The sequence below is a fragment of the Tasmannia lanceolata genome, unplaced genomic scaffold (assembly GCF_043159265.1).
Source record: "Tasmannia lanceolata isolate RefF3 unplaced genomic scaffold, GAP_Taslan_0.1 ptg000037l, whole genome shotgun sequence".
Lineage (NCBI taxonomy): Eukaryota > Viridiplantae > Streptophyta > Magnoliopsida > Canellales > Winteraceae > Tasmannia > Tasmannia lanceolata.
In genome coordinates, this window is record NW_027518714.1 from 9744424 (window position 1) to 9757570 (window position 13147).

At 39.4% G+C, this 13147-nt stretch overlaps 1 protein-coding gene across 2 annotated transcripts; it reads left to right on the forward strand.

Moving 5' to 3' along the window:
- The first annotated feature begins 553 nt into the window (after positions 1-553).
- LOC143862604 (ABC transporter B family member 9-like) lies at positions 554-12887 on the forward strand. Of its 2 annotated transcripts, XM_077373667.1 has the most exons (13): positions 560-591; positions 830-1141; positions 4174-4228; positions 5658-5833; positions 7402-7623; positions 7735-7973; positions 8515-9040; positions 9243-9516; positions 9610-10282; positions 10357-10585; positions 10788-11054; positions 11187-11450; positions 11631-12887. In XM_077373667.1, the coding sequence occupies exons 2-13, from the start codon at positions 902-904 to the stop codon at positions 12276-12278; spliced, it is 3813 nt and encodes a 1270-aa protein (XP_077229782.1). In that variant the 5' UTR covers positions 560-591; positions 830-901; the 3' UTR covers positions 12279-12887. The 2 variants fall into 2 exon arrangements, with proteins under 2 accessions (XP_077229781.1, XP_077229782.1); XM_077373666.1 differs by having other exon boundaries at positions 554-1141.
- Positions 12888-13147: the final 260 nt, after the last annotated feature.

A 13147-nucleotide genomic window follows, 5' to 3' on the forward strand; every position in this document is an offset into this window, starting at 1 on the left:
ATTTAATTCAACCTCCACTAATGGTTGCATCTAATTCTAACATCTAACAGTGCATTGTTTGACTTTTGATACTGGCATATTATTACAATGAGGGCTTGCCCTAGTGAAGCATTACATATTCTAACTTTCTAACTACTGTCATCTTCTTTGGGAATCGAAAATATAAAATAAAGGGACCACGGAACGGCTGTTGAATGAGAGTGCAGGCACCTCAGATGAATTAAATGAATGACAAAATATGAGCCTGTGTGCCTGCATTCTCATCCAACAGCTTTTCCGCGAAATGCCTTCTGTGATAGTCCCTAGCAAATCTTAAGATTTTTCTTCTTTGTTTTTTCAAACAACGACAAAAATCGGTTTTATCCACACCAACTTTAATAAACAAGAGTTGCTGGTACACACTCATTGTCCATAGCTTCTTAATGTTTTTGGGGCCCACTAATTTATACCTCATGTTTTGGGGATGGATCCTTTGCCACGCCATCATAATCTCCGCCCATACCCATGCCATGGGCTTGGAATTCTTGCGGAAGGATAAGAAAGAGCATCACGTATTTATTTATTTATTTTTTTGGCCACTTTTCAGTTGTGGTAAGCGATTAAACCAGACATCACCTCCTTCTTTTAATTTCCGTTCTGGGATTTTCTATTTAGAAAATATTACTAGATCTTTCTTTTGTCCTGTTTTGGAATGATAGAAACATATTTGGTTCTAATCACACCCCTCTGTTCCCTTTTTTTTCTCTATTCTTTTGATTCTTTGACATGCTAACAAATCCCATGTTGGGTAATATGTGTGTTTTTTTTTTTTTACTTTTATGAATGATAGAGGAGGAGAGGAAGATAAGTAAAGGGCCAAGAGAGAAGAGAAAATAAAAAGAGGATAGATATCTGGTGAGTGATGAAAGAAGGTTTAGATAAAGATGAAATTCAAAAGGGAGAAAATGGGGGAGATGAGAAGGTCCCCTTCTACAAGTTATTCTCATTTGCAGACTCTTTCGATGTGGGGTTGATGATGGTTGGGACAGTGGCAGCCACTGCTAATGGGCTTTCCATGCCTTTAATGACGTTGATCTTTGGCCAGCTCATAAACGCCTTTGGAGAGTCGGATATTAACCACGTTGTTCATCAAGTATCCAAGGTATGATCAATATATTCTCAATTCTCTTCCATTCTCAGCATTTTCTAGGCAATAGATGTATATACAGCTCTGAATATTTCGTGTGATTGGTTAAAACCCCTTGTGTTCCTGGTAAATGGGGGTAAAACATTTGTGTGCGAGCTACTTTGCTTTATTTGCAAAAAACGTCCTCTACTTTGCTTTTTTCTTTATTTTTATTCTTTCTTGTTTTCTGCAAAAAAGTCCTCTACTTTGCTTTATTTGCAAGAACAGTATACTTATTTCACCATTACCTTTGAGGTAACGGTCTACTTTATTTGCAAGAACAGTCTACTTCTTTCCGGTCATGCCATCAATGTGTTTTTGACTCAGTGAAAGACCAAAATGTCCTTATCTGTGAAAAGATAAAAGTTACTCTTTTGTAAATAGAGCAAAATGTACGGCATGCTCTGTGATATGTTTTAGGCCCACCATTTTGCCTTGGGGTGGGTCCCACAGTCTCCACCCAAACCCATGTATATAGTGGGTCCCACAAATTTACACATAACATGTCATGTTTTATTCTGATGGGTGTGCCCATTTTTTCTTCGCCCATGCATAAGAATGCTAGAAATGATATTCCTATACTCTTGATTCAAAACTTATGAATACTTGTCATGGGTATTTTGTTCTTGGAGCATTGCTAGGAAATTGGGAATCCGTAATCCGTATTGGGTGAAAAAAAAATGTACTGCGGGTATTTTGGTCACGAAATTATGGCATTGCGTGAGTTGCAAAATTTACACTGTAGTGATGACTTTATTTGCAAGCCGATTACTTCAGTTCTTTTGCAAAAAAAATTAGGTCTGCTTCCTCACTACTTTTTCTTTACCCCAATACCCTCGTTTCTTAACGTATTGGGAAGTTTAGGTGAGAGTTTTTGTTTTTCATACTTTGAGGTGGGCTAAATTTTATGGCCTGGTTCCTGATCTGTTTTTTGTCATAAACAAAGCTCATGATAAGGCCTATCAGCTGAGGGAAAAAAAAAAGGAATTATAGATGAGTCGATGATGATAGACTTCTTAGTTCTTAGGATTAGAAAGGGAGAATAAGATGTAAAAGATCCACCCACTACAATTAGGGGTGGCAATGGTTCGGTTTCGGTTCGACCCCCAAACCGAACCAAACCGAATTTTCAGTTCGGTTCCGCCAATTTTGCCACCCCTTACTCATAGTAATTGGAAATATTCGGTTTCGGTTCGGTTTGGGGGCCGAACCGAAATTTGAATCGGTTTGGTTTAACCAAACCGAAACTGAATTTTCGGCTCGGTTCCGGTTCGGTTTCGGCCAATTTTGCCACCCCTAACTACAATGGCATTAAAGAGAATTCATTCCTGCATTCTGACGGCTTACAAGGAGGGAAAGCTCCGTTTCTTGCTTGAAAAACAGGCTGAAATGATGAAGAAGTTAGAATTGGGAGAATCTTATGAAGCGGGATGAATTATAGCTGTCCATTCATTTAGGATATTGATCTAATATCAACCCATTTACCAACAGTTTTTAGTCTTGTTTTACTAATCTACTTGTGTGGATATTGGCAAGATCGAAGATTAACTGCCTGAAAAGCCAAACATCTTCATCTGTGGAACTTTTAATGTTTAGATTATTCTAGCAACTTCTCATTCTTTTTAACTTTATATTTGAAGTGGCAAACCGCTACTGTCATTCTATAATTCCTGGGATCCTTTGGCTTTCTATATCTTATGTTACAATAGGATGATTTCGATATCACTTGGTAGAGTTTGTTTTCATGATATCTTGTCAATCAGTCTCATGTCTATCCTCTAATGTCACTATAGAAGCAACATGATTTTGCCCGCTCTGAAAGCTGAAGTCTGAGAAGCATTGTCATATAAGCCTTAGTTAAACGACCCATAGACTTATGACACAGCAGGAACAACACGATATGGAACTTGGTTGATCAGATAATTTGGAAAATTTACAGGAACTCAAATACTCTCTTACTTTACCCTATAGGCCTATACATTGGAACAACGAAAAATTAATTCAAAAGTAAACCAATGCAGGGTAAGTAAATTACTCTGACATAGTTTATTCTGAAATGAGTTGCCCCCCTCATATTTACGCTCAGTGGAACAAATAAATTTTTTTTTTTTTTTTTTTAACCCGGAACAGATTGCGGCCCCGGGGAGGACCTCAAAATATTATATAGAATTTGCAAAATTACAAGAAGAGGGCTAATCGACTCGACTCTAAATCAGAAACCAAAAGGGGAAAAACCAAAAAACAACACATTCCCTTAATATCGCCCACCACCTAAGTCATCCTCAACCGGAGATTTGGAAGACCTAAGGCATCACATCTTGCAGCCCCACGGGCTGTGGTTGGCATTTCTGACCAGCCTTAATAAATGCGGTTCGATTTGGTAATAACAGCTTCATTTGCGAGAGCGTCCGCAACTTTATTTCCTTCTCTGAATTGGTGTTGATGGGAGAGGCAAAGTTGATCCATGAGTAACATCATTTCCGTCCAGAAAGAGGAGATGGACCACGGGTAGCTCTCTTTCTTTGAAATGAGATCCATCAACACCTTGCTATCCGATTCTATAATGAGGTTTACTATTCCGATTCTACAATGGAACAAATAATTGTTGTTATTTGCTATTATTATCGAATTATCATTTCTAAACATATAGTTTTCTCATAATTAGATGTGAAGTTACTCACCCCATTTCATTGATTTTAGCATCACACTACCCATCATTCCATCTTCCTTCTCCTTTTCTTCCGTATCTTCGCAAGGTGAAATGATATTTCCATTCACTTTTGTTTTTCCTTTCTTGCAAAAAAAAAAAAAAACCAATCAAGAGGAGTGGAAAATGCAGCCAATATGAAAGGCAAACAAAACAGAGTGATAATGTAGGGAAAGTGACTGCAAATCTAATTCCCTTTGTTTTTATTGGTTTTGTTTTGCTTGAAATTTTGATGTTCTGATGGAAGCTGGATAATCAATTAGTGGTCTGAATTTGAGTTTGGTGGTATCTATTGTTTCAGGTAGCTCTTAAATTTGTGTACTTAGCTGTTGGCTCGGGTGCTGCTTCATTCCTGCGTAAGTGCAATTTTTTGTTTAAAGTTTTTTTCAGTTGTTTTAGTCTGGGACCTTATCTGTGTTTCCTTTTCCTTTTCTATTGGTTGGATTGATTGGAGTATAAATCATTTAGGATTTTCTGAAAGAACTTCTATCCTATCTGGATTCTATAAATGCCACAACAAGATTAATGTTTTTCTTTAGTTTTATTTTCCTTGACCGAAAAAACAATTCTTATTAAGGTAAATAATCCTGTGAAACACCCACAGAGTAGTAATTTGCTGTGAATATTTCAGAACCAAAAGAAACTGTCTTTGAAAAACTACAAGGAAGTGGGGTTTATCATCACCTTTTTATGAACCTATGGATACATGCAAAGAAATCACCCCTCTACCAAGTTATGCTGTCTCAAGTATCCAAAGCACCAAGCATTAATACACTGTTTCAAGGGCAGTCCAACCTTTTTCTTTTGTTTTGCATTTCATTGCTCCATATAAAATGAGCCTCTACAAGCTCCGGATGGCGCTTCTAGGAATGAGAGAAAAAGAGCAAAGACCAAACAAACACGTATCTTTTATTTCATCCATAAGATTGACGAGTCTCCATGGGCCATCACTTGTCCCTTTAGCCCACATGACAGTGTTAGAGGAATCACTTTTCCACTTCCAATCTTCTTTTTGTGTTTCTAGTGAAAACGATCAATCCTTCGTGCAGAGCAAGGATCTCAGCTCCTGTTGAATCTGTGATGCCAATAGGGCCTGCAAAAAAGAGTAAATGATGTCCCCTGAACACAGTGTTGCATGGATTCAGATTCGCGTGTCGGGATCCGACACGGATTCGAGGTGTTGGATTCGGCAAATCCCCAAAAGTAGGATTCGGATTCGGTAATTTTAAAATAAAATAAAATTTTCATCAAAATTTTGAGGGTAGAGGGTTGAGGCGAGTATTGTATTAAGAGAGTTGAAGGAGGAAGCAGGTAGATGTTCGAGGGTCGAGGCGCTAGGGTTTTTATTAAAAAAAGTACGGGTTGTGCTTTCATATAAAAAAAGTCAAGAATAAAATACGTTTAAAGGGAAAATATATAGGATTCGCATTTCAAAAGAGACAACGATGAATCGGATTCACCTGAAAAAAAACACGATTCGTGCGGGACAAGGCTACGACAAGAATCAGGGTGTGTCCCGCGTGAATCCATGTTTGATTCGGATGCGGAGACGTGTCGACACGGATTCAGTATAGGGGGGCAAAGAATCCATGCAACATAGCCTGAACACTTCCGAAAAACGCCTCCCAACTCAAAGTTAAATTTTATTTCTCGGAAATCAGTTACATATTTGACTATTTCTGTCAGGTTGAAAGGCCTATATTCATGCAAGATTATGATCTGGGTTTGGCACCAGAAAATTGCCATCTGCGTATATTTTACTGTTTTTACTGTTGTCCTTGGCAGAGGTATCATGCTGGATGGTGACAGGGGAAAGACAGGCTTCTCGCATTCGAAGTCTGTATCTAAAAACCATACTGAGGCAGGATATTGCATTCTTTGACAAGGAAACCTCGACCGGAGAAATCGTAGGGAGGATGTCCGGTGACACAATACTCATTCAAGATGCCATGGGGGAAAAGGTGAGGATGTTTTTCATCCGCTATAAGTTTAGAGAGAAAACAAGGCCGGTATTATTGAATAAGTGCTCTGCAACACTTGAATGATAGCTTACATGTTACAGATAACACATGCCATGTTGAAATCCTATTCATGATATATAGATTATTGACGAATTGATCAATTCATACTTGTTTTGGTGTTATCAATTCCTATAACTCATTCTTTTGGATCTCTTACCACATTGAATTGCATGTTCATTCAACAAACTGATTGCAGGACCATTATAGAGACTTACTGGCACGAAAGTGAAATGGCTGTAGTTATCCTCTGACTGGTGATGAGAAGTGGCTATGAGAGGATACTGAAACCTATATACATGCTTTAGAATGAATTAAGATAAGCTATGGAAGTTGTATTGTCAATATAAGTTGTATTGACAACTTATATACATGCTTTAGAATGAATTAAGATAAACCTATATACAGCCTCTCTGCAAAGCAGGGGTAAGGCTGCATACATCTAGCCCTCCCCAGACCCCGCAATGGCGGTAGCCTCGTGCACTGGGCCGCCCTATGGAATTTGTATTGACAGATACTACTGTCAATTTTGGTTCCTTTGATGGCAATTAAATGTTTGGTCAAGTTTCATTTTTCGTACTTCAATAAATGATAAGTTGTATGGATTTTTTTTCTTATTCAAATTACTTGTTTTATTCCAAGATCTGGCTCAAACAAGCATTGGTGTTTTGTACCATCAAATTCACAACCTAGAGTTCCAAACATAGGAAAGTGAAGCTACACCGCCGGCTCAAAATACAATGCGCCCACATTGTTTTGGTGATCCAAAGAATTCATTTGATTGGCCCTCACATAGATAGGGTGTCCACCAAAAATCAGCTCCATAAGATCATCCCAACCCTTCAAACTGTGGAGGCAAAAATGGGCAAATTTGTTATATATATAGAGGAAAGTGAAGCTACACCGCCGGTGTAGCTAACTTAGCTACACCGCCGGCTCAAAATACAATGGGCCCACATTGTTTTGGTGATCCAAAGAATTCATTTGATTGGCCCTTACATAGATAGGGTGTCCACCAAAAATCAGCTCCATAGGATCATCCCAACCCTACGATTTGTGGAGGCAAAAATGAACGTGTAAAAACCTTCACAAATTTGTCCATTTTTGCCTCCACAGTTTGAAGGGTTGGGATGATCCTATGGAGATCAGTTTTTACACGTTCATTTTTGCCTCCACAAATCGTAGGGTTGGGATGATCCTATGGAGCTGATTTTTGGTGGACACCCTATCTATGTGAGGGCCAATCAAATGAATTCTTTTGATCACCAAAACAATGTGGGCCCATTGTATTTTGAGCCGGCGGTGTAGCTTCACTTTCCTCATATATATATATATATATATATATATATATATATATATCAGTACAGTATATAGAACCATTTTCTTGCCAAATGTTGCTTTATGATATTCCGATTGTTTCAGCAAGGAAAGGTGTATCGAAAGCAACAAATAACTTGATAATGAGGCATAGTAATAGTAATACTCAATTCAGATTCACATTCTTTTTTCAGGTTGGAAAGTCCATACAGCTTGTTTCGACTTTCTTTGGTGGCTTTGTGGTAGCATTTATAAAAGGATGGCTTCTCTCACTTGTGATGCTGTCATGTATTCCACCTCTGGTTGTTGCCGGTGCAGTTTTGTCAATATTCATGTCAAAAATGTCAAGCGTCGGGCAGATAGCATATGCTGAGGCTGGAAATGTTGTAGAACAAACGATCGGATCAATTAGAACAGTAATCACATATACTCTATAAGATGTGTATTCCCCTTATTAGTATTATCTTTTGACATTCTCAGTTCAGGATTCAGTTGTACTGATTCCCACTTTCCTGAACATTTTCAAGGTTGTATCCTTCACTGGGGAGAGTCAAGCTGTGTCGAAATATAACAAGTCTCTCAAAACTGCATATGCATCTGCCATTCAACAAGGTTTGGCTTCGGGCTTAGGGATGGGTACTTTTTTGTTTATCATATTTGGCAGCTATGGATTAGCTGTGTGGTATGGTTCCAAGTTGATCATTCATAAAGGGTACAACGGTGGAGAAATCATCAACGTCATGCTAGCCATCATGACCGGCGGAATGTAAGTCTGAATCATATGTTGTTTCAGGGTTCAAATTTTTCCCATGCAACCTAAGTCACAAATATCATTCTTGGGAATTTCTCGGCAAGGGAAAATCTCAGGATATATGAAGTTTGTTTTATTTTTTCGGGTTTACATTGCGAAAAATAAAAAAAAATATTTAAAAATATATAAATTAAGAAAAAAGGTATAAAATATAGAATATCGTTAAAATACCGTAAAATATCGTGATATTATCGCAATATTATCGTGGTAAATGAAAAAATCGCTATAATTTTAAAATTCTCGGGATTATTTCAGGATTTGTCGTTTTATCAAAATGTCGCGATAAAATCGCTATATTTTGAAAATATCGGAGATAGTTGTGACATAGTGTGCAACAGCAAGACTGTTCTGAAGCCAATCCAGGGTTCTGGCTAAATTCTTTATTGGACAGGATCATGGATTTCAGTTCTCCATTTATGGAGTGCACCATTTTTTTTTTCTCAAAACCATTAGTCTTTTTTTTGCCTTTGTCTCCTGAAATTATGTGGTGAACCAGGTCTCTAGGCCAGGCATCCCCTTCCTTAAACTCATTTGCAGCAGGGCAAGCTGCGGCCTACAAGATGTTTGAGACAATTGCACGGAAACCGGAGATTGATGCCTATGACACGAGTGGGATTATATTGCAAGATATCAAGGGTGACATCGAACTGAGAGATGTGTACTTTAGCTACCCTGCAAGGCCTGCTGTTCAAGTGTTCTCGGGATTCTCAATGCATGTTCCAAGTGGTACAACTGCAGCTCTAGTAGGGGAGAGTGGCAGTGGGAAGTCGACAGTGATCAGTCTGGTAGAAAGATTCTATGATCCCCAAGCTGGTGAAGTGCTTATAGATGGCATCGACTTAAAGAAGCTGCGACTTGGGTGGATTAGGGAGAAAATCGGTCTTGTCAGCCAAGAGCCCATCTTATTTATGACTACCATAAAAGAGAACATTGCTTATGGAAAGGCAGGCGCAACACTTGAAGAAATCAGAACCGCAACTGAGCTTGCTAATGCTGCAAAGTTCATAGATAAGCTGCCAAAGGTAACTCACTTCTAGTTTCCTATCTTTCTATGTAAAAATGGACGTAACATTTGGTTTATGTTGTAAAAATGAACATAAAACAAATTTTACGCCCATTTTTACGTCAAAATGGAGCCTTAATCAATTCAGTATCTTATCATGTAGAGTTTAAATGTGTTTCATAATTCATTGGCTAATTGGATGCCATGGTGGTGACCGACAGGGCCTTGACACAATGGTTGGTGAGCATGGGACCCAACTGTCTGGTGGTCAAAAACAGAGGATTGCAATTGCAAGGGCAATTCTGAAGAACCCTAAGATCCTTCTTCTAGATGAAGCAACGAGTGCATTGGATGCTGAATCCGAGCGCATAGTTCAAGAAGCGCTCGTGAGGATTATGTTAAACAGGACAACTGTGGTTGTTGCCCATCGTTTGAGCACAGTAAGGAATGCCGACACAATAGCAGTTGTGCATCGGGGAAATATTGTGGAGCAAGGTAATCTGACATTTTTATTGGACTACAATTTCTATTCAGTTGAACTAGATTAAGTTCTATATTAGCATTTTACATTTTTGTTCCTTTCACAAGGTTCTCATTCGGAGTTGATTAAGGATCCTGATGGGGCTTACTCTCAGCTTATACGTCTACAAGATGTGAATAACCAATCGGAAGAATTGCCCTCCACGGACCTGGATAAGGTTGATTCAAGCTTTGATACCGGTGACACCATCGGCAGATCCGGGAGCCATAGGTTGTCTCTAAAGAGATCCATAAGTAGAGAATCTTCAGGCAGGGGAAGCAGTAGACGCTCCTCGGTCTCCTTTACTTTGCCTGGTGTCATAAGCTTTCAAGAGGATCGCCAAGTAGGAGATGATGGTAAAGAAAGAGGTGATGGGTATGAGGAAACCCAAAAGGAAGTTTCGATAAGACGGATAGCCTACCTTAATAAGCCAGAGCTGCCAGTTTTACTGTTTGGATCGATTGCTGCTGTTGTAAATGGAGTGATTTTCCCTATATTCGGAGTCTTGCTTTCCACTATCATCAAAATCTTCTATGAGCCTCCGAACGAGCTTCGAAAAGATGCTAGGTTTTGGGCCTTGATGTTTCTCGGTCTAGGGACCATTTCTCTGGTTGCAATAACACTACAACAGTTTCTGTTTGGAGTTGCCGGAGCTAAGCTCATCCAACGTATCCGCTCCTTATCATTTGAGAGGGTGATGCACCAAGAAATCAGTTGGTTCGACGAGCCTGAAAATTCAAGGTTTATTCATGAACTACAATCCGCTTTGGCCATTATGTTAGGCTTTCTAACTGTGAATTCTGGTTTGATTTCAGCGGGGCGATTGGTGCAAGGTTATCGGCCGATGCTTCTACTGTTCGAAGCCTTGTTGGGGATGCTTTGTCTCTATTGGTCCAGAATATAGCAACAATCATTGCAGGACTTGTGATAGCCATGATAGCTAACTGGCGATTAGCACTTATAATTCTGGTTCTTTTACCTTTGGTGGGTTTGCAAGGATATGCTCAGATTAAGTTTCTTGAAGGGTTCAGTGCTGATGCTAAGGTTGGTTCCTTCAATCCACCAGACATCCATTTGGGGCTAATCTTATCAAAACATGCAAAAATAAGTAGGGTATAATCATTGCTCTACAATTGCTATGGCATTGATCTTGATGGACTATGTAGCTACCTCTTTCACAGCACAAGTTAAAATGTGTGTTGTGCGGGCAATACATTGATTAAGAAAATGCTGCTTTTGGTTGCAGGTGATGTATGAAGAAGCCAGTCAAGTAGCAAATGATGCGGTAGGAAGTATTCGGACAGTTGCAGCGTTTTGTGCAGAACAAAAGGTAATGGATCTTTACAAGAAGAAATGCGACGGCCCAATGAAACATGGGGTCCGGCAAGGAATTGTTAGCGGATTGGGTTTTGGGTTCTCCTTCTTTGTGCTATTCTGCACCTACGCTCTCAGCTTCTATGCTGGAGCACGTTTGGTGGGAGATGGAAAGGCAACATTTTCCCAAGTTTTCAAAGTGAGTAGCCAGTTAGTTTCTTCCCCTTCTTCCCCTTTCTCTTTGTTCTTTGTATTCAGCTTTTCGATTTGGGATTATGTGCTGCTTTTCAATTCTTATTTTGGCTTTTGTGGTTTTTTTTCTCAATGACAGGTCTTCTTTGCTTTGACAATGGCGGCTATGGGAATTTCTCAGTCCAGTGCAATGGCTCCAGATTCCACCAAAGCCAAGGATTCAACTGCGTCTATTTTTGCAATTCTTGACAGGAAATCCAAGATTGACTCGAGCAACGATCAGGGAACGACATTACCCAATTTGAGGGGTGACATTGAGTTCCAACATGTCAGCTTCAAGTACCCAAGTCGCCCAGATGTGCAGATCTTTAGAGACTTGTGTTTGAGCATCCCCACTGGAAAGGTACCACTGAATTTGCCTCTTAGCTTTTTCTAGACTAAAGATTGTGGAGAAAATAAACCTATAACATTTTCAAACCTCTTATTTGTTGATCTTAGTTACTTTGTACTCTATTTTTGTCACTATGACCTGCCATCATTACTCTTTGCTATTTGCTTGACGTTGAGTCACTCTCTTTTGCAGACTGTTGCTCTTGTTGGGGAGAGTGGTAGTGGGAAATCGACAGTAATTGCCTTACTAGAGAGGTTCTACGATCCTGATTCTGGCCGGATATTACTAGATGGGGTAGAAATTCAAAAGCTTAAGCTAACGTGGCTAAGGCAACAAATGGGGTTGGTAAGCCAAGAGCCTGTATTGTTCAATGAAACAATCCGTGCCAACATATGTTACGGGAAGCAAGGAGATGTCACTGAGGACGAGATCATCGCAGCTGCGAAGGCAGCCAATGCCCACCCCTTCATATCAGGGCTGCCACAAGGGTATGATACCTGCGTAGGTGAGAGAGGAGTGCAGTTATCAGGTGGCCAAAAACAGCGTGTAGCCATCGCGAGGGCAATATTGAAAGACCCAAAAATCCTTCTACTTGATGAGGCAACAAGCGCGCTAGATTCAGAATCGGAGCGTGTGGTTCAAGAAGCACTAGATAGGGTGATGGTGAACAGAACAACTGTCGTTATCGCTCATCGTCTCTCCACAATCAAGGGGGCTGATGTGATCACCGTGGTAAAGAACGGCGTGATAGCAGAGAAGGGAAGACATGAAGTGTTGATGAAGGTGACAGATGGAGTATATGCTTCTTTAGTAGCACTTCACATGAGTTCTTCCACCTAAAAGAAGAAAGAGGATGGGAAAGGAGTATATTTTTAGGCTACTAATATCTGCTCTACTTTTACTTTATAATTGCACTTACTCACCTTATTTTTTGCTATTGAAATTTGAACCAGCTGTCAATGGTCATCACAAATTCCAAAAAAAAAAAATCTCTTGGAAGCAAAATAAGAAAGAAAAGACAAGATGGGTTAGTGCAAATATCAAAACATGTAGTGCGAGTATCAGCAGCCTATTTTTACTACTTGCATGTATTGCTCAACTATTGGCAGCAGAATGGAATTTGCGTGAAGGTGGTGTGATCAACATATGCCTGTCTTCACTACACGAACTCTGTTTTGATACCCTAATGATATATGGTTGTTGTAAATGAGTCCATTTTATTATTCTTTTTTTTTCCTGTTTAGATCTTAGAATTGTCGTAGCAACTGAGAATTCTCGCTGATTATTCATTTCATGTGGATCCACAAAATTCTGTAAAGATGTTTTGTGTCTGAGGCAAATATCCATTTCATAATTTTGGAAATGAAACTACTCTACTTGAAGAAAATGTTCAATGTTTTTTAAGAGCAACACAGAAGCAAATCCCAGACTTGTCTTTTTCTCATTTTACTCCCCTAATGTGTATTTACATCTGCTGGAAGAACACAGAAAAGCAAACCAGTCAACTTTACACCTACAGGAAGAACCAAGGTTGTGTGTACTGAGCTGAAAGAAATGTTAGGAGCTCAGTGTCTTTGGCTGATCATCTGGCCAAGTGGGAGCTATAAGAACTCATGCATTCCGGTAAATCTTTGCAACTAGAACTATTGCATTCTGAAAAATCTTTGCTCGTTGATGTGCACCTGTAATCTTAATCTTTGTCTTAATAA

What these genes read in the sequence shown, in the direction of transcription:
- LOC143862604 (XM_077373666.1), top strand. Translation starts at nt 902, where the DNA reads ATGAAAGAAGGTTTAGATAAAGATGAAATTCAAAAGGGAGAAAATGGG. An exon ending in TTGTTCATCAAGTATCCAAG is followed by an intron (nt 1,142 to 4,173) that starts GTATGATCAATA and finishes CTATTGTTTCAG; the next exon opens with GTAGCTCTTAAATTTGTGTA. An exon ending in GCCATCATGACCGGCGGAAT is followed by an intron (nt 7,974 to 8,514) that starts GTAAGTCTGAAT and finishes GTGGTGAACCAG; the next exon opens with GTCTCTAGGCCAGGCATCCC.